Source organism: Vidua chalybeata, chromosome Z (genome assembly GCF_026979565.1).
Source record: "Vidua chalybeata isolate OUT-0048 chromosome Z, bVidCha1 merged haplotype, whole genome shotgun sequence".
Taxonomy (NCBI): Eukaryota; Metazoa; Chordata; class Aves; order Passeriformes; family Viduidae; genus Vidua; species Vidua chalybeata.
The window spans coordinates 27,508,816-27,530,149 of record NC_071570.1 but is presented as its reverse complement, the minus strand read 5'-3'; the positions used below and the strand labels follow the sequence as shown (position 1 = coordinate 27,530,149).

The 21,334-nt window shown below is 40.2% G+C and overlaps 2 protein-coding genes across 6 annotated transcripts in view; one reads left to right on the top strand and one right to left on the bottom strand.

The window, feature by feature from the left end:
• LOC128802512 (uncharacterized) overlaps positions 1–21,334 on the bottom strand; it is a 28,929-nt gene that overhangs the window by 520 nt on the left and 7,075 nt on the right. For 2 of the 5 annotated variants that reach the window (XM_053968957.1, XM_053968958.1), the window contains exon 1: positions 864–1,363. In XM_053968957.1, the coding sequence (XP_053824932.1) occupies positions 864–1,363 (500 nt within the window). Of the gene's footprint in view, positions 1–863; positions 1,364–5,821; positions 5,997–13,555; positions 13,679–21,334 lie in introns of those variants that run through there. The other 3 variants (XR_008435469.1, XR_008435468.1, XR_008435470.1) reach the window with 3 other exon arrangements.
• LOC128802511 (zinc finger protein 541-like) lies at positions 1,310–6,991 on the top strand. Its single transcript, XM_053968956.1, has 9 exons — positions 1,310–1,390; positions 2,584–2,633; positions 2,795–2,934; positions 3,378–3,481; positions 4,030–4,105; positions 4,428–4,516; positions 5,042–5,125; positions 6,039–6,202; positions 6,662–6,991. Exons 2-9 carry the CDS (start codon positions 2,602–2,604, stop codon positions 6,756–6,758), a joined length of 786 nt encoding a protein of 261 aa, XP_053824931.1. The 5' UTR covers positions 1,310–1,390; positions 2,584–2,601; the 3' UTR covers positions 6,759–6,991.

Genomic DNA, 21,334 nt, shown 5'->3' with positions numbered 1-21,334 from the left:
TAATTTCAGAGCTCAGGACTACATGAAAGGCTGTTGTATTTCAGCCAAGAATTTCTTCAAATAAAGGGTGGGATGTGTAGAACTGACAAAGTACTGCTTTGCAGCACGCCATTTTAAAGAATAGTGTCCCCTCAGTTTGCTGGCGTGTGTGTAACACGGAGACTGGGAAGGAAACAAGATTTGCTCTTGTTTAACATTACACAGGAAAGCAGTAAAACTGGCTGGGTTTTGTCATATCTGGGACCTAAGTATTAAAACAAACGTGAAGGCCGTTAGTGTGGAAAAGTAATTCTGTTTGTGTTAGTGTTTTAGAGGAATCCCAGAGTTTTGAGACAAACATCTAGCTTCTTCAAGGGAGCTGGAAGATAGACATAGAAATTCTTCATTAATGTTTGCTATAGAAATGCTGGTGGGTTGTCCCTGTGTGTGTGTGTCCCCATGAGTTCCCCTGAAAAACATCCTGTTTCTCCAAGTTTCAAGGAAGGAGTGTTCAGGTAAGAGACCAGCTTGGTACTCCAAAGGAGGGAAAACATCAAGTGACATTCTTGGGCACCAGCCAGTTGAGAAACCAGGGGGGGTGGGGTGGGGTGGGGGGTGGCAGGGGGCAGGATGAACGCCTCCACTTTGAGAGAAAGCTTTGGAATTGGTTCACAACTTCTCTGTTGGTTCAGAGAAAAAAGAAAGCTTTGGAGTTGGTTTAGAACTTCTCTGTTGGTTCAGAGAAGAGAAGTTCTGAACCAACTCCAAAGCTTTCTCTCAAAGTGGAGGCATTCATCGCACCCCCACCCTTTCTTAATTGGCTGGTGCCCAAGAATGTCACTTGACGTTTTTCTCTCCTTTGGGGTACCGAGCTCGTCTCTTACCTCAACCGGAGGAGAGCCTTCTGGTTCAGAGCCAGCAGGAGTCCTTCTGGTTCTCCAGTGCAGGCAATGTGGTATGGGCCCTTTGACAGAGCCAGGCTCCTGAGCATGTTCAGCTGGAGGCACGTTACAGAGAAGCACGGAGAAGACCCAGAGCTGTCTCTGCACTGCTTTTCCCCGCCCAGAGGACTGATGAGAAATGCCCCAGTGGGAAGGTCCTCAGAGCAAACTTGCATCAGAAGAAGTAACAGAGGCAAATGTGGCCTATCCCTGTTTCTGTCCCCTGGGTCCCCTGGGGTTCTGCATGGAATGTTGGGCTGTGCCCGTAGCAACTGTCGTTGTCTCCTACTCCTGCGGCCGTTGGTGGAACACTGGTGGAGCAGCGGTGGAACAGCGGCTGCAGAATCTGCTCCTGGGCTGTCCCTGACCAGCTGCCTTCTGGCCTCAGCACCAGATCTGGCCTCTGGATTGACATCCTCATCTCCTTGTCTGCTGCCAGGCATCCCCACAGCACTTTGGGACTGCCAAAGGTAAGAAAATCCCCATTTGCCCTCAAACCACTAACAGAATGGCAGGAGGATCCAGTTGGCTGTCCCACCAACCATGACAGACCTGGTCTGTGGTCACTTTCCCCAGACAAGCTTACACATGTAAGCGGGGTCCAACTTCTGTAGGAATAATGTTGCCTCCAGTGGAAATACAGACCTTTCCATAGAGGACGTAGAGAGCTGTCACTGTGCACTTGCAGATTCTCACCCACTGATGACCTGATTAGAAGTTCTTGGTGCCCATTTAAGTCCTAAACCTATATTGTGGTCACCCCAAAATATTACTGAGGAGGTCAGGAGTTCAGTGTCAACAAATCCTTTTACGCCCTGACTCTGCTCATGCCTCCTGCAAAGCTTTAAAAACCAGAATGATGGGACACCTCCTCTGTGATCTCTGTCATTCAGGGCATGGAAGCAGTTTGCCAGGCTTGCCCTCCAATACTGGCTTTCACCTACAAAAATGGTCTGGTTTCAGTGAGTCTTATATACTTACATACTTACATCATATACAGAAACAGTATAATTCAATATCTTTATAGATTTTTTTCCCCCCATTTGCATTGGATCTCTTTTCTATAGAGATATTGGTATAGATTTGTCCATGTTTTCCAATGCCTGTAGGTCTGGTTCTGCCTCATGGTCAGAGGCAGCCATGGAATGCCATGTTGAGTGGTCCTTCTCCAGAACACAATCACAGTATCACAGAATTTTCTGGGTTGGAAGGGACTCACAAAGATCATTGAGCCTGGCTCCTGGGTCTGCCCAGAACGGCCTCGAGAATCACACCCTGTGCCCAAGAGCAGCGTCCAAACACTTTTTGAGCTTTCTCAGGCTTGGTGCTGTGACCCCTTCCCTGGGGAGGCTGTTCCAGTGCCCAGCCATCCTCTGGGTGAGGAACATTTTCCTTATATCCACTGGCACATCTTCCATGCCATTCTCTTGAGTCTTCTCACTAGCCCCAAGACTGGCCTTCTGCTTCTCCTCTTGGGGAAGCTGCAGACTGCTAGAGGGTCCTGCCTCAGAAATTCCAAGTGAAAAAGGCAGCAATTACACCAAACGGAGGGGAGCTGGGACAGAGGAGCTTGTGGTTTGCAATTATGAGGATAAGAAGGAAGGCTACTGACACATCTTGGCAGAACGATTTTTATCTGGAGCATTGTTTTGATCTCTTTCAGGTGGAAAGGAGAGGCACAATGAAAAGGAAAGCAAAAGCCAACATTCAGCCGTGAGTTTTGGCACAGGGGTTAAAGGACAGCAAACTTGAGGAATGGCAAGGAGGAGACCTGCTATTTCAGAGTCAGGGTGGGATTGGTTCAAGCCTGTGGGTCCATGGGAGGTGTCTCTTGACCGTTTGCCTTTCTTACATCCACCTCCTTCTTCCTTTAGGCACATCAATGTTGGCAGTGACTTTCAGGCTGAGCTCCCTGAGCTGCAGACCGGACCGCCAAGTGAGGATGAAGAGCCTGCAACCCTGGTCTGGAAGCCCTGGGGGGAAGATGACTCTGACATGGAAAAACCGGACAGAGGTAGCTGTCAAGCTTTTTTCCCACCCCTGAGATACTTGGGTGTGTAAAATGCTCCTTTTTGGGTGAAGAGTCAGTTTTTTGCAGGCTCTGCTTCTCTCCTTATCTCACCCATCTTCCCACGTGAGAGTGTTAGAGGCAAGGAGGATGCTCTGCTTTTGCAGCAGAGCAGGAAAAAGAACAACCGTCCCGCTCTCCAAATTGGTCAGAGGCATTCACCACTGGAAGGAGGGAGATTGGCCCCCGCTTCTTATTACAAAAGCTGCTTTGAAGGGAGAGCCAGCGCTACATGAGCCCTTGGTTCAGCTGCCCCTTTCTTTGCTCTCCTTTTCATGCTCTCCAACATACTGTCTTAAGCTCTTGCGCTTTCCTTCTGCCTTGTATGGCAACCTTTCCCCTTCCTCAGCTCAAGCCTGACTTTCGGTGGGATTTTGTTGTGCTTGCAGTAAGAGAACTGTTGGACATGGCCAGCTCCCGTGGCATTTCCGGGGCAGCAGCTAACCTGGAGCGCGCCCTGCACTGCCTGCACCAGGCACGCGGCAGCATTCCGGTAAGAAGCGGCTGTTTTGGTGCAGAGACAGGGAATTAATAATGCCCAGGCACTGGGACAGCCTTTCCTGGCTGCTCTTTGAAGATGGGAGTTAACAAGAAGCAGAGCACTTGCTGCCTGCCATGTCTCCTGCAGCTGCATCAGGGGTGAGCCCAAATGGCTCGAGCAGGGAGAATATCTCTCCTGGAGGCACTGGCAGAGGGTCCTGCAGCCTACTCCCTTGTAAATTTCCTGGAGATCTGTGTTCTCTAAGACATTTTGAAGTGCATAGAGGGGAAATTCCCAGAAGCCTCAGTGAGCTGAGGCAATTCTGGGTGCAGGAGGAGCAAAATCATGGAGTTGGTCAGCAAAATGCCATTCTTGGGGACCAGGATCAAAGGGATGGGCGGCAAAAATGAAGGACTAGAAGCAAACCACAATGTTTGACCCATATGAGATGCAGTGGCCAGTATCTCTGAAGAGGCAAAGTAGCTGAAAGACAGCATTTCTATTTTTTGGCTCCTTTTTTGTTGTGGGGCAGCTAAAGCCTTTTCCCTTTGATCTTGCAGGAGGCTCTGGAGATGTTGCTCTCTGGGGGGCCTCCAACACCTCAAGGCCATCCCTTGGCTGATTATCATTACGCAGGTAACCAAAGCAGAGCTTGTTCCTTCACTGACAGGTGCTGCCATCCTCTTAATTGCCCTGTCAATCATTTCTGCTTAAAAGAGTAACACCAGCACAAGGTCTCATCTTCTCTGGGGACAGGGAAAGCACCAGCATCTACTCCTTCAGCTTGTTGTCCATGATTTTTTCCCTGGGGAATGCCTGCTCTTGTCCTCATTACCTTCTGAGGGAGCAGACATGTACACACATGAATGATGGATGGTGCCGATTTTGTTTCGGCAGCCAATGGGATCTTCTTCAAGTGGAGAGAGGGATCAATTTACCTGCCGCTTTTTATTGCCAGACTCTGATACATGGACACCTGAGGAGAAGGAGTCCTTCCAAAAGGCTTTCCACACCTATGGCAAGGATTTTCATCTCATCCAGAAGCAGGTAAAGCCATAGGACATTCTTTACTCTAACACATCATCAGCAGGAAATGTCGCTTATTTCTGGTACCAAATACTGGAATTCAGTCTCTCTCTTCTCAAGTACCAAATATGTTAAAGTAGTAATGAAATGGGACATTGAAGGCCTATGTGAAAATGATGATCCTGCCTCTCCAGCCTTTTCTCCAAGCTGTTTTGGAATACGAGGGTTTATTCTGTCAGACTTGTCTCATAGGTGTGCTGGTGCTTCCACAACACATTATATTGGGATAATTGGAGTGAACGGGGGAAAGAAGAACTGTGCTAGATGGATTTGTTTTTGATCTGTGCATTACATCTGTTACTATGTAGCATAATACAGGGTTTACTACATTGCATAATGCCTCTCTTACTCCATGTTGATCTCATTTTACATCCTACTCAATTTACTCCATTATTTTACTTCCTAGTTTATTCCATATTCTACTTTTTCTCCAATGCACCCTACATGATGGCCATTTTAGATTCCTTCTTTTTCTCTTCACAACAGATTCAGAGTAAGACCGTGGCACAGTGTGTGGAGTACTACTACTCCTGGAAAAAAGAGCATAAACTTGCCAGTGCTCTTGCTCAGGTGAGCGGGAAGGAGATCCAGACATGCCAGGAGGGTCAAGAAACTGGGAGAAGGGGACAAAATCGGCTGGACGCCCCTTTGCCAGGATCACATTGTCCCATGCACTGGGAAAGGTGCAGCAGATGCTGCCCAGAGCTTCATTGTGCTGCTGCCCTGAAATCCTAGAGCATAACTTTGACCCAACAAAGCAGCACCATCACCAAAATGGGCTTTGACTCTCTACAGATTGGTTTCTCAAGGGCTGGCACCCTCACTGATTCCAATCAGATCCTTAATTCCCCACTGCTTGCTAACATCAGTAATCTGGGCTGCATTCATGGAGATGCTGCAGATTTTCAGGGACCTTTTGTAGCATCCCAGCGTACTCCCCAAGAAGGAGCTGACAATGCTGTGGCTCTGTTAAAACTTCCCCAACTGGCAAACAGCAATTTGGTTCACAGAGAGAGAGAGAGAGAGAGAGAAAGAGAAAGAGAGAAAGATTATTTTGGGTAGTAGAAAATGGGTAACCATGTGTCTTCACTAATTTGACTGAATTTAATTTGACCCATTCCCTAGACATCTGTGGAGGAAAAATAGAGATAGATAGATAGATAGATAGATAGATAGATAGATAGATAGATAGATAGATAGATAGATAGATAGATAGATGTTAGGCAGAGAGGTATAAATAAGAAATATAGAACTATAGATACCCACGTATTTATGCCACCCCTTCAGGCTGTAGAAAAGAGGATTATTTTCCTGCAAGTCCTGCGTTGGTAGCCTGCTGCAGCCAGCTGCCAAATCCAGCCATTTTCTCAGCTCTTCAGGGTTTGGAGGAATTTGCTAAGGCCAATAGATTTTTGTGCTGGGCACTCTGATTTCCAGCTTTCTGAGAGGAAGGAAACATTGATAAGGATACTTTGATTTCCAGACTGTGGGCAAAGCAAAGAGGAGCAAAAGCCCTCCCAGAAAGGAGAATGGGGAGACAGGGAAGAGAAGACGCAAGAGGGCCCGCAGCGCGGAGTGTCCCTGCTGCCAACCGCACCAGCCGCCTCATTCGGCGGGAGGCCCCTTTCCATGCGGGCAGTGCAAACGGTGAGGAAGTTCCTGCTCTTTCTGCTCAAAGCTGCACCTTTGGACTAAAACAGGCTAACCGTTTTCAAAGGCACAACTGGGGAAGTTGAGGGCACTTGGAGGATCGCACCTCACAGCCGTGGTCAAGGTTACAACCCACTTTAAACCCAAATAGCTTAGTTAAAACTCAGTATTCAGAATGAAACCTTGCCGTGCCCCAACAAGACACAATTCATACAAGTAGGAGTAGATACATCAAAGCTTGGTTTGATGGGACTAGTCAAATTAAAAATAGGATGAAGCAAAAAGAGGAAGAAATTTGAAGGAACTAAAACAAGAAAGATCAGACTCACGGTGCTGATCAATTTACAAATGTGTCCCAGCCTGAAGACAGAAATTCATACAAAAACGGAGATCTCGGCGCTTGATTTAATGGTGTGTCTTAAATTAACAACGGATGGTTTGTCTTCTATCTTCCAGGGTGTTTGAAACCATGACGGAAAGGAATAAACACAGGAGAAGGCATTGCCCACAGAAGGAAGCAGGGCCTCTCTCCAAGAAGAAAAGACCAAATTAGCCCTGCAGCTGTCTAGGGCTAGCAAGAGTTAGCTGTCAAGAGGACTAGACAGAAATAAGATTGTTTGTTAAGTTTTTAGATTTTTTATTCTTCTACTTAGTTTACTAGATAGGAATCTCTCCATTTATTAGTTAAGATTCATTATTAGTAAGATTCATTATTCATTAGTATTATTAAAGATGCATTAGTATTATTAGATTTATCAGTAAATGTAAGAGGTTTGGTGTTCGCTATCTTTTGTCATTTTGTCTTTGTTGAGACACAATCTGTCTTTAGCATTAAACCAAAGTTTGCTTCATGTTGTCTTTTTGTCTGTATGAAATCACTCAAGCAACGTTTGTTACATTTGGTGGGTGTTGCAAACACAGCGTTTACCCTGAGAGAAGAATCTGAGCATGTGAGTCCGCCACAGGCCCAGCCCCTTGCTCAGCTGGCAGGACTTACAAAGATCTGTCTCCATTACTGCCAATGAAACAATGGTGGGGTTTCATCCTTTGATTCCTAAAAATCTTGGCTGCAAGTAGAAAGGGACGCTTTGCTTAATTCAGTGACTTCAATCTAAACAAGTGGTCCTGTCTCGCTATATTTGGAGGGATAAAAGCAGCGGGTTTAGTCCTTTTTGTTGCCCAGCAACATAACTTTGTTTAATTTTGGGGGACAGATGGACTTGGCCACCTTTGAGGACTTTTCTAACCTCTCTGATTCTATAAAATTAATATCCACATGCACAACTAAGACATCAGTAGTTCAGTTTCAGTTTCTCTTTAAAGGACCAGTCTCCTGCTCTGGGCCTCCACCAACCTCCGTAGGTAAAGCAGAGTAGGTGTGAACATTATCCTCTCACTTCTAACAGCTTTGGTATTTGCACCAAAGAAGAATCAAACTCACTCCTTTATCTAGCCCAGCAAATGGCACTGCCTGGCAAGGTAGTTTTGGTAGCAGGGACTGGGGAGGATGGACAGGGGCCGAGGGAGGGGGGAATTGCCAGGCTGGTTCTGGGAAGCTGACCGAAGCTTGCCCTTTTCTGATGGAGCCAGTGCAAGTGGGATTTGGAGCCTATAAAGTATCTGCATTGCAGTGGGCCTTGTTACAGCTGCCCCCTCTGTTGGTGTGTGTGTAACACGCAGGCTGGGAAGGAAGCTCTTGCTTAACGTTAGGCAGGAAAGCAGTAAAACTGGCTGGGTTTTGTCATATCTGGGACCTAAGTAATAAAATAAATGTGAAGGCCGTTAGTGTGGAAAAGTAATTCTGTTCATGCTCCTTTCTTAGAGGAATCCCAGTCTTTTGAGATCAACATCTTCATGGGAGCTGGAAGATAGACATAGAAATCGTTCATTTACTCTGTAAATCTATGATTGCTGTAAAACATTTGTCATTCCCACAGATTTCTATTCTCAATGTTTTCATGGTTTTGAGTGAGCTAGGTATTAGGTTTTTATACATGTTTTCTTATTAAGATTGGTATTACTGTGGTTTACTTTTTATATTAATATGTAACTTTATCTGCTTATAAACAAAATCTTGCCCTAAAACTCAGTCATCTTCAAATAATAGGGAAAGATGAGTTTTAATAATTATTTTAGTTTTTGTATTTTGGAGGTAGCCATTTTATTAGATTTTAAAGCTAATCTCTTGCAGCCATGAAAGACTTTATACTTAAGGTAGATATTCTCATGTGCCTATCTTCATGTAACAGTTGATGTTAATTTTTTCCTATTATATCCTAATTTCTCTCACTCCATATACTTCCTGCTTTCATATTACTTCCTTCAACTAATTAACTTTTTAAGTAAAAAAAAAGTCTGTATTTGTTATTTACTTAGAATAAGAAATATACAAATCAAATGGCTCCACACATTAACTGACAAATGAAGAAACTAAAGATACAGCATAGGGTAATTATAATAAATGGCTTAACCAAAATTTTTTAAAATGAGTACCTCATCACTCATTTTGACTTATCTATCTTATTTAAATGGAGATGTCTCACCACTTTGCTGTAATTTAGCTTTAATAACATCTCTGTTAAGTAGATGCCTGTTGAACAGACAAGCATTACTTAAACAATGACACTTCAGCAGTGAATTAACTTTCTCCTCTGCAATTAAGTAGCTGTCCATCACATTTATCAGCTCACTAAATCATCTTTCTGTATCTTCATTATTATGTATTAGCTATGTACAGTGGTAGGCCATGTAGTGACTGCTTTCCAGGACTGGGTTTGAGTCCTTTCCATACTGATGGTACTGAGGAGGAGAGAGAGGATAGTAGTAACTACTCAAAAATCTGAGGATGGGTGAGTTCTAGAGTTAGGAAAGACAAAGGCATGTACTTGACTGATACAGTAATAAAATGCTAGGTTATTTTAATTGTGTCTTGTGTCTACAGCTGCTTAACTCACATTACATACACATCTACAAGCTTCATATTCTGCTCCAGATTTGTCAGATTCACGTTAATTTTGTTTTGCAGTGTTTGTTTGGGAATGGAGACCAGGGAGAATAGGACAAAAAGTGTATGATGCTTGCTTCAAATTCTTCCATGTTACTTACAGTAAATGTTTTCTAAAACCTGAAATTCACACAATCACAGTTGTAAAGGGTAAGGTAAAATCTTGAGTTCAATGATTTAGATTTCTCATGTACCATGGACCACAAAGCTTTATATGGTTAATCCAGTTTTAAGCCAAACACATGGAGTTTAGACCAAACAAGTGGAAAGTAACCATTTAGTTTTCATCTGAATATGATTTTAATTTTTTTTGTTCCAGTGATTAACCACTTCAATTTTGATGGAGAAATGGTTTATTTTGTATTTTATGGCTGTAATTTCAATTCATTACTATTGTGCTTACCTTGGGTAACTCCATCCTTTGTTACCATTTATTTTGCCCTGATGATATACAAATACATCCTAATAATCTTTCATCTTTCTTTTTGTTGCCCAGTCAAACTGAACTGATAAAATTCTAAGTTTCTCTAAGGTTTTATCTTTTCTTTAGAGTTGTTGAAAAGTTTTGTTTAGTCTCTTTTCTACCCTTCCTTGTTCACTGAAACACATTAATTAGTTAAGTGGATGGGGCCACTGGTGGTCATCTAGCCCAGCCTCTCTGCTCAAGCATGGTCTGCTACACTAATGGTACTCAGGATGCTGACAGCTTCTGAATATCTCTGGAAAGAGACACTCCACACCCTCTCTGCTCAACCTGTTCCAGTGCACAGTCACCTGCACAGTAAATAAGTTCTTCATCATGTTCAGGTGGAACTACCTGGGCATAAGTTTCTGTCCTATTGCATCTTGTCTTATTGCTCAGCACCACCAAGACAAGCCTGGTGCATCTCTCTGGCACTTTCCCTTCAGGTACTGATGGACATTGATGAGGTCCCCTCTCAGTCCTATCTCCTTGAAGCTGAACAGGCCCAGCTCCCTCTGCCTTTGCTCATAAGAGAGATGGTCCCTCAACCTGCTGGCAGTGCTAAGCTATTGCTAATGCCTAAATTATTTTTTTTTTAAATCACATTTTTTGTATTCATTGCAGAACTGAATATTTTAATCCTGTAGGTACTATTACTACTTTTAACTACTTTCATGAAATGCAGCCTAGGACTCCACAGAAATGACAAATTTCATTCTAGCTGTGTAACAAATTATTTGACTTCTCTGTTTTATGTTTTCCCTTTATCCTGGGACTAGAATGCCTTCCAGTATATTTCCCGGTCTTTCTTCCTCTTGTTTCCAAGGGTCCTGAAGTGTACCATGACAGCATATTCCAACAAGTCTTCAGACACATGGCCAGTTACAGCAAAGGGAATCTGCAAATATGCCTTAATTTTAAAAATAGTATCGCTCTTCAATTTTCACGTCCTTTTGCTAGTGCTAAGGCCTGTTCCATAATCAATGAAACCAAAATTACAGTTCTCTTAGGAATAGATTTCTTATTGATTTTTTTAATATTTTGGGTTTTTATAGCTGTTTGTTTTGATGCAAAATTGTTTCTAAAAGCATTAACATCATCATTTGGCATACATTTCTGTGTGCACTGAGCAATTTCTGGGTTTCAAATTAGGTAGTTCATTTCTAAAAGTTTAGCCAGGCTGAGCAAAGAATATCTGTTTGTTAGTTCCTTGCAATTCAAATACAATTATGAAAATAATGTTCATATAGTCTAATAAATGAATAAAGTAATGCTTTTTTTTCCCCTGAAATATATAGTGGCTATAGTTTTTCAAGATTTGCAATACGGAGATACTAAGTTAAGGTGGTAGAAGTAGTGATATTATTCGCATTGAAGAGCTATTTTTCCAAAGCTAGCTTTTGTTCATAAAGAGATTAGTTATATGAAGCAACTTATTACAGTACCTCTGGTAATTTTAAGATAAACAAAAACAAGAATCAAAGAAACAATTTACTAGGCAATCTGTGCAATAGAAATATTAACCATTAAGTAGTGAAAAATATCTTCTATTTCTCCTTTTAGGCAGCCTAAAACAACAGCCTAAATGAGTTCCTGCCACTTATTGAATTGTGCATAGTTAATTATAAAAGCTTGGAACTATAAGATTCAAATTCCATCTTTTTGCAAGTAGATCAAGGTCATGCTTAAGAATAATCTAGAAGTAGAAAGGCAGTCCTGAAACAGAAGCAATGAGCTTCATCCTCCAAGAAACACATCTGAAAATTTTAGATTAGTGCAAGTCAAATAGTCAGATGGAAGAGACAGATAAAATTAAACATGTGACACACAGGACCATTTAAGTTCTTGCAGAACAGAACCAGCTCCTTGAATTTCATGCCTTCTGACATCAAAGAGAGCAATGTTCATTTCAGTCATGTTTGGAAGCTGTATTAAAATTAATACCCAAAACTTTTTGGGTGAATTTTACTGTCCCAGATAAAGAGGCTAAAATAGTTCAGTTAACTTAACCCACCGCTCTGTAATCATGTTTCTGGGATAATCTAAATTTGTGCTATTAAGTGAAAGAAGAGATGGGTTTTTTTTCACTGCAAGTTCATTAGCTTTAACCTCAATTTAGTTACCATTTTAATATCAAAAAGAAACCAGTAAACAATAAGACATTTTTAAAAACTTAACCTCTGAATTGAATAACTATCACTATTAGCAATAACTATCACTATTAACTATTACTATTTACTTGGGCCATTGTGGAAAATCTTAACAAACCACATTCTGTTCTCTTCTCCCTGTGCTGAATGGCCTAAATTATTATATTGGTAATTTTCTGGTATCCATTACCTTTTCTCAAATGAAAGCTGCAGTTAAGAGTAAAACTCCCCAGTTCTATAGAAAAAGTTTTCCCAGTTGGATCTCATAAGCACAAACCAGGAGGTTTTTCAGGACTTCAACTAACTTCTGTTATGTTTAGCTTTTTTTCATACATTGTTATGCTAAAACATCAAAAGCTGCATAGTATTAAACTTTACACACCTAATTTTAAGGTAGGAGAAGTTGAGTTTGAAATAGTGATCCCAATTCATCATCCCATTATTTTCCACTGGTTCTACATTCTTCCTTCCATCTACCTTCTTGTCTGGTGCATTTTTGGTACTGAAAAGGAAATCCAATTCAGTTCAAAAGTAAAAACTAACCTAGTTTTGTAATTTCATTGTGCTTCAGTTTCCTGGTGCAACTTATTATATCTGCTATCTATCACATAACTATAAGACTATTTGCTTCATGAACAATAATCACATATCCTAGGCACACTCAAGTATTCAAAAGCTAATTTAGGTAGCTGTAGTTTAAGGCATTGTTCTACATAATACTCTATTATAGCATATGACTCTTCCTTCTATTAGGGCGCTCTTGCTTTATGTAGTAGAGAACCAGGATGCCAACTGAACTCCAAACCTTGTTACTAAAAATATATCAAGTGGGTCAGTCAGGATGTGAAGCCAAGAAAAGGAACCACAGCGAAACTGTTCTGTGGCATCTGATCTGTGTTCACAGAAGCAGCATGTGACCTGAAACGCACATTGTTGTAGTGCTGCAGATTTGCTCCTTTTGGCTTCTCACTCCTTGGGTGCTTCTCACTCCGTGGGGACAGTATAGAGTGTCTGTGGTCTCGCTGCATGAAACAGCCTGTCACAGTCTGGCTGATAAGAAAAGTATTTCATTTGAAGTCATGTTCAACTCCTGTAGGCAGGACTGGTTTTCCTTTTCCTACCAAATCTGTAACCAGTTTGTGCTGAAGGAGGTTTCTGCAAACACCCCAAGGTAAAAGGGAAGCATTTTACTGTGAAAGCCTGTCTCATTCTGGCTTTTGCTGCTTAAATTCCTGAAGTATTAATACAGCTTTAATAAAACTTATTTGGATTGTTCATCTTGAGGGTTTCTTAATTTGGAAATATGAAATTGCATTAGCTGGAGTTTTCTTCAGTTATTGTTCCACAATGGGCTTTGTTTTATGTGGAAAATGCTGCATGTATATGAAGAAAGTTATTAAATTAACATAAGCTAGTGTTATAATGTTCATGCTCTCACTGATGTGGAATAGTATTGCAGAGATTTCTGTGGGTATTGTCAAATATACTACCTCAATTAATTATTCTTCACTTTCAACTTCAACAACCTCTTGGAATACAGTGAATGGCTGACAAGCTAATGAATGTTACAAGGATCAACAGAAGGCTAACTTTTTTGTATGAATGGTATTGCGCAGTGTGAGACACAGCAATTACAAATCATCTGCCATAGCAGAGATTATGTACTCACAGCATCAGGGATTATGTAGCAGGGATTATGTACTCACAGCATCAAACCTCTGAGGAAAATTTACCTGATATAATTCAGCACAATGACATCTGAAGAAAATAGATGCATTGGATACAGGAATCTACACAGGGCAGTGTTCACGATGAAAACGGATTATCACAAAATAACAGCATACATTGATGATCCACTGAAAAGCACCATTACAGAAAAGTTAGAATTGTCACATAAATGAAACAGAACAATTTATCCATAGGATTTCAGAAAATTAATGGCAAGTAATTACTTAAAATTTCAGACTCCTTTGAAGTAACTACAATTCTCCATACAACAATTTTCTCACTGACAAAACATATAAAATCATCAGATAATAAGTAGAAATAGTGATTTGCAAAAACAAGACATCTGTCATTGACTGCATTTCCTGAAAAGGCATTACAGGCCGCAACATATCATAAAGTAAGTTCCCATTCTGAAATTCTCATTCATGCAAGCAATCCTTGCTCATATAAGTAACTACAATAAAGTTCATGTGTCTTCTAATGAACATATAGAGAAACCAGACCCCACTATTCATAACCCTTCTTTTATGCAGCTGTTAACCAGGGAATGTGCTTGTTGTCCTTATGGAAATTAAGTAAAGGTAATGTGTTGCTTTTTCTCCATGATATTAAGGAATGGAAAAGTTTTCACAATGCCAAAAATTCAAATATATTAATGGACTCAAGTAATTCTTCCCTATGACTTCTTATTTAAAAAATTCCAAACTATATAATGTAAACTTAATATGTGAAAAATGTAAGTGTTTAAGGGTAGAGATACGCTTGGCTTTTAATCAGGTTGGCTTTTCAATCTTGGCTTTTTAATCTGTTTAGGCTGAAGAGAGCAAGAAATAACTAACAAAACAGTCCCAACCCACACAGAATGTCGCTAGATTCAGTGCAGGTCAGGTGAATGCCAGTGATGTATACTCAATCCTGCACAAAATCTGTTTCACTGTGCATACTCTGATCTTACTTATGCATGTAAGTGCATATAAAAATATTTTGTTGAGAGAACAAAATATTGACAAGACACTGCATTCCTTGTGAAGCCCCAAGATCCCCTGGGCAAAATAAATAACCCATTATAAATAAATGCTGGGCAACCCTCATTCTCCACAATACACCTTTACAATTAATCTCACTTTTTGTAAATGTATTACTACATAAAACATAGAAGAGGAAATTAGCAACAGCTGACAATCCCTTATCCTGAAGTAAAAAAGCTGACTAGTTATATTTTTGATGAAATCAAATGTTTCATGTGAAAACATCTACCTCTTGTGCCCAAAGTTGGAACTGCCACAGACAATTTTCATTAACTGATACAGAATAAAGCTTAATATATTATTATTATCATTATTTCCATTCAATGCTGAGTCATACTAATAATATAGCTCTTCATAGTGTAAGGAGAATGTGGATCTTTGCACAATCCTTTTCTCTCTATGGACTTAAAAATCAGGGCTCAGTGAGGGACAGGGTCTCCTATGGAAGAAGGCCACACCAGGAAATAACAATGTAAAAAAAGTTTCAAAAGCACAGATTTCTAACACAACTAAGTTAAATTAGATGCCAAATCTAAGTTAATTTCAAAAATCTTAGCATAACTTCAAGAGTAAGAAGTACCTGAAGAATATGAATTTTTATTTTGCTGCCAGGAGGCTTAGAATTCTGATTTATTTAATGTGGGTAGAAAACAGTAAATGGTATCAAAATCTTTAGAGAACCAGATTTGGTGTCTTTAACCTTGTGTTGTGGAGATGTTGGCAAGGTTTTTTATTCTGTATTCCTCCAACCCTTCTTCTAAAACTTCATTTTATAGGTAATTTATTTCTGATTTTTTTTTCTGTTCCATAAAGTTTCTGTTCCATAAAGTTTTCATCTTTTTTTTTACCCTTATTAGTTTAGAAAAGATTTTCTGTATTGCTTCCAGGTCACAGTCTCAATTAAAAGAGCATCAGAAAGGCCAGAGTGGGCCAGAACAAGAGGTCGTCTCTTAGTCTCCTGCCTTCAAAGAGGAGAGATTTGAGATTTCCCCCAGTCTTCCTTTATGTTTGGTATCAGATTTCTAACGTATGGGAAGTTGACTGCCACTCAGAGAAACTGAAAAGGGGAAAACAACGTACAGAAACAAAGGAAGAGCAGTATTGATATAAGTCCAAAGCAGTGGAGAAGGGATACACTTAGGTAGCTAAACTATTGAGTTCCTATACAGCTTTAAACTTACACCTATTGTTGTTTCAGGAAGCCTGAAAGTTCATCTCCACTTAGAAGAGTTTTGCTGGTATACTCTCTTCAGATATATTGCCTGAATTCAGACACACTTCAATGCATTTGCAAGGACTTGGTTAAAAGTAGCCTGCTCTTCTAATTACTAACTCTGCTTAAATTAATTTTGCTGAAAAATATTAAAGTCCTCAATTTTTTTTTGAAAAGCAAGTATCATAGTATTCTTATACGTATCATAGAACCATTAAGGTTGGAAAAGACCTCCAAGATCATCAAATTCAACCTTTGACCAATCACCGCCATGCAAAATAACCACAGTACTAAGTGCCACTTCTTGAAGGTCTCCAGGGGTGGTGAATTCCCCCTTCCCTGCACAGTCCACTCCAATTCTTAGCTACTTTTCCAGTGAAGAAATTCCTCCTGATGTCCAACCTAAACATCCCTGGTGCAGTTTGAGGCAATGCGCTCTCATCCTGTCTCTTGTTGCCTGGGAGAAGATACCAACCCCCACCTGGCTAAAACCTCCTTTCAGGCAATTGCAGAGGAACAAGGTCTCCCCCGAGCCTTCTTTTCTCCAGAATAAACAACATGAGCTCCCTCAGCTAAACCTCACAGGACTTGTCCTCCAGAGGACAAGTCACCTCACCAGCTCTGTTGCCCTTCCCTGGACTCATTCCAGGACTTCAATGTCTTTTCTATCATGAGGGGCCCAGAGCCAGATGCAGGATTCCAGGTGTGGCCTCACCAGTGCCCAGTCCAGGGGACAATCCCTGTCCTGGTCCTGCTGACCACACCATTGCTGATCCAGGCCAGGATGCCATTGGCCTTCTTGGCCACCTGGGCACACCCTGGCTCACATCCAGCTGCTGTCACCAGCACTCCCAGGTCCTTTCCAGCCACTCTGCCCTGGCCTGTGGAGCTGCCTGGGGTTGTTGTGACCCAGGGGCAGGACCCAGCACTGGGCCTTGTTGAACCTCACACCACTGGCCTCAGCCCATGATCCAGCCTGCCCAGATCCCTCTGCAGAGCCTTCTTGCCCTCCAGCAGATCAGCACTCCCACCCAGCTTGGTGTCACCTGCAAACTGCCTGACAGTGCACTTGATCCTATTGTCCAGGTCATCAATGAAGGCATTAAACAGGACTGGCACCAGTACTGGTGACTAGCCATCAGCTGGAAGTAACTCCATTCACCATCACTCTCTCAGCCTGGCTATCCAACCACTTTTTTACTCAGAAAAGAGGAAAAAAAAGAGTAAAAGAACAGCCATCCAAGCCATTGACTGTCAGCTTCTACAGGAGAATGCTGCGGGAGAGAGTATCAAAGGTTTACTGAAGTCCAGGTAGAATACATCCACAGTTTTTCCCTCATCTATTCAGCAGACCACCTGCTTATAGGCCCCCAAAACCGCCAGAATTCAAGAAGCAGTTTAGACAATGCTCTCAGCCACTTGGTGGGACTTTCCCTCTGCAGGGATAGGAGTTGGCCCCGGAATGCTAAAAAAATTGCTTGGAAACTGCAGAAGGAAACTGCAGTTTGGTCTTTGTCTCCCTGTTTTCAAGGAATTGGACATTATATACTAAGCTGTATTAAAGAAATGCCTTTGTCAAAGCAGAAGAAATTGTTTGGTATCCAGGGTGAAGTCTCAATGCTTTAACTTTCTTCAGTTTCCCCAATCCCAATTCTAACTGGATGTGTGCATGTGTGAGGTTGTGTTCTCTTAACGCTCAGCATTATTTCTGCCCTAGAAGCAAAGCCCAATACACAAAGCTCTGCTGAGTAGAACCAGATGCAGACCACTGTGGTCATTGCGTAGGTATATATATTCCCTGCTGTCCCAACTGGATTCCTCACTCCACTCTCATACCCTCACTATTCGGACTAGTGTGCCAGGTTTGCCTATGCTATATGCTCAATTTTGCAGTTTCAAAGTAGTTCCTTTTCCTAGACTCCTTTTGAATGTCCTGGTAGACATGCTCCTTTTGTACAACACTGACCATTACTTTGGCTTTGCTTATTCCATCCCTTTATTTTTCTAATAGAATAATTATTACAAGCCTTGCTTGTTGTGAAGCAACTCAGACCATTAACAAGCAATGTTTTTTCTCTGTAACACATTTTTAATTTTAACATTTTTCTCTGTAAAAAATATTTTTCTCTACCCAGTAAAAAAGGGTAATGGAAATGCAGCTAGCTTCTTTTACTAGCATTTCATGACTCAGTCACTAATGATAAGAAAAAAGAAGAAATGCAGACATCAAAGGTCATGGAAGCAGAAGTTTCTGATGAGAATGGTGTCAAAAGGTTTGCACAACACATTAGCATATCTTTTAATGCTTTATTAAAATTTGAAAGGAAGTATGTCTAAGACCTCTGCTACTCTTAGATGCTAGTTTTTTGTCTGATATTTGAATAACACACCCATCTCCTAAGATACTATTTAATTTCCAATGAACTTTTTGTAGAAAAGCTTTCATCATGTAAGTTCAGTTATAAAAGAAAGAGGTATAGAAGGCCAAATCGGATTTTGCCTCATCAGTGTCATCTTATTTCATATTTCTTCCAAAGGAAAATGAATGACTGAAGGAGCTTGGAATCTAGAAACAAAACTCTGGATTATGGTTCACTGCTTCAGATTAAACAGAATTTTTGTGTGATATTTGCTGTTTTGTCTCAAGTGATTAGATGGGGTGAACTGCTTTATGAGGTACTGGATCCAATAACCATGCAACACCAAAGCATTATAAATGAAGGATTAGATTACCCGCAAGGTTGGACTTGGTACCCCTGAGAGCAGAATAGATGCGTCATCCTTGCTGTATCGTCTCAAGTACATAGTAAAAACAGCCACGATAGTCATATAAACATCTTCATATTTTTTAAAGACTCATCACAATGGTTTGCCAGGAGAAAACACTAATTTTTTTTTTCAGTTTCAAAAGAAGTATCAAACAAGACATGGAGGCATAAATAAAGACTGAAAACAGAGGATGCTTCTGTTTTTCTTTAAAATAAAACAGGAAGCCTGAATAAAGTGTCAGCTTTTGTGATCAGAAGGGGATGTGTAGCCTGACTTGCATCATATGTGGCATTCTTCAAATATAGATAAAGTAGACTGATGTGTCCCTTAGAAGAGAAAGCAGAAACAGAGAGGTAGCATGACTTTAGTTCGCATTCTACCAGACTACAAGTAGGTAGAAGTTCTACATAGGTAGAAGTAGACTTCTACATAGGTAGAAGTTGAACTAGTCCATTAGATAATGTATGTGCTAATTTCTCATTTTTCAGCTGCTGAACTGTGTTATTAAAGGAGTATCTACACATTTATCTAGCTGCAATAGGAATAGTGAACTGAAATATATAAGAACAGTCACACCACCAAAGATCTATCTAGCCTCAAATACTTATAAGTATTAATCAGAATCTTATGGAAGAATATAAGAATGATGAGACTATATAATGATATTTCTCTGTAATAAACTTGTGGTTCAGGAACTTTCCAAGCCAGTGATGTTTCAATAACTTTTATGTTCAATAACCTTTTCTTTCATGATTTTGTCTTCTTGTTCTTTGAACTCGTGGAAACTTCTGCATCAACAGTACTTCATGGCAACTATCAAAGTACAAATTCACTTGTGCTGTAGGACAAGTATCTCTTTATTTTGGACCTACAATCTACTGGTTTTATATTATAATGCCAAGCAGATGGGATAATGAATCACATTCTCTGTGGAATTCATGATTTTATAGATATAGATCATAAACCAGAATGATCTCCATCAAATATCTATTTTCTAGGCCACAGACTTCAAGTCTATTCAGGTTTTCTCCTCTCATATATAAGTCATTCTTTATCTTGATCTCTGTGTATCATTTCAAGTTTTGTTAAATACATCCTCAAATACAGTGAACAGGACTAACTACGAATTGATATAAATGAAGCCCATGCTCTAAAAAAGGCTTGTGAATACACATTGAAAATAGCTTCAACAGTAAGAGCTTATAAATGTGCATTATACTTCCTTTATTTTAGTCTTTGAAATAGTAAATGAAAGAAATCTACTTTTCTCACCTATTTCTAAGCAAGTTCCTTTTTAAAAGTATGGAAAAATATGTATTTACATGATTCAGTGAGAGTAAGAAGAATAAGTATCAGAGACATAGTCAGATATTGTTATTTTAAGATTTCATTTAAATGATTTTTTCTTAATTTATATATTAATAATTTAAACTTTCTTATAATTATATGAACATTTCTATATATACCATTCCATTTTAATAGGAAATGAAATTAAAAGAAAGATAATTATCAATTTAATAATAACGATCAGAAAGTTTATTAAAATAATATATTTTAAAAGGAAATTTTTCATATAAGTTGCATTTCCTACATTTTTTTGAGAAACAGAACATGTCTGAGCAATAACTCTTAATCATAGGGAAAAACCTCAAGATTTAGTTAACTAAATACATGAATTAGCATCTGAATATGAGTTGTAGGGTCCTGAGAAGCCCTTATCTCATTCCAGAACAACCTAGAGATATTGTTCAACAGAACACACAATTCCATGGCCTTGGGAGTGCCAGGTTAGGAATGGCTGCTATTCAGATGTGACTGAAAGGGAAGTGTCTGGCAAAAAAATGCTGGTTTGTTTGGTTTTTTTCCCCCCTTGTCTGAAATTATCTTTCTAGTTTTATTTCCAAGATGTTATTTCAACTTCCTCATTGCTGGTCTGCCAGGAAAATAATCTATTGACTTTTTCACCCCTTTAATATACAAGTGCACTTGAGTGTAGGAATTGCTTACAGACCTTATTCTCAGCCAGTTCATTATGTTCTTTCTAGAAACTATTTATAAATTATCATACATTTAAAAAAATCTGTTAGGATAAGTAACGCAAGTGTTTCACCCTTAGGAAATTGTGAAGACTAACCATTTTATTGTCATTACCTTTAATTCTTCCATTTGTTTCTCCTGCAATAAGAGACTATCCCATGTTTCTCACACAAACCCTATTACACTCTTGTTAAAATTTTTGTCTTCTGTGATCACCACCTGAAAGAGCCTCCATAATTTTCTGAGACTTCATTCTTCCTTTTTGCTCATTCCAGTTTCTAAAACCAATTTTCTGCTTTCTCTTATTTAATTCCATGTTCCACTTTATATTTTGTTTTCAAATACACCAATACATCAATTAATCAGTAACAAAATGAGTATTAGGCAAAATGTGAGTCTGCTACTGAATGGAACAGGGACCCCAGTGACAGAGGTTGCACAGAAAGCAGAATTACTGAACACCATCTTTGCTTCAGTCTTCACTGCCAAGGTCACCCCTTGGAATTCTAACCCAGAAGATCATGGAGAGGGTTTGGAAAAAGAAGGACTTTCCTTTGGTTGCGAAGGATTAGGTAAGAGACAATTGAGTCAAACTTAACATCCTCAAGTCCATAGACCCTGATGGGACATATCCATGAGTGCTGAAAGAACTGGTGGACACCATTGTGAGACCATCTTTGAAAGGTCATGGAGATCAGAAGGGGTGCTGAGGACTGGAAGAAAGCAAATAATCACTC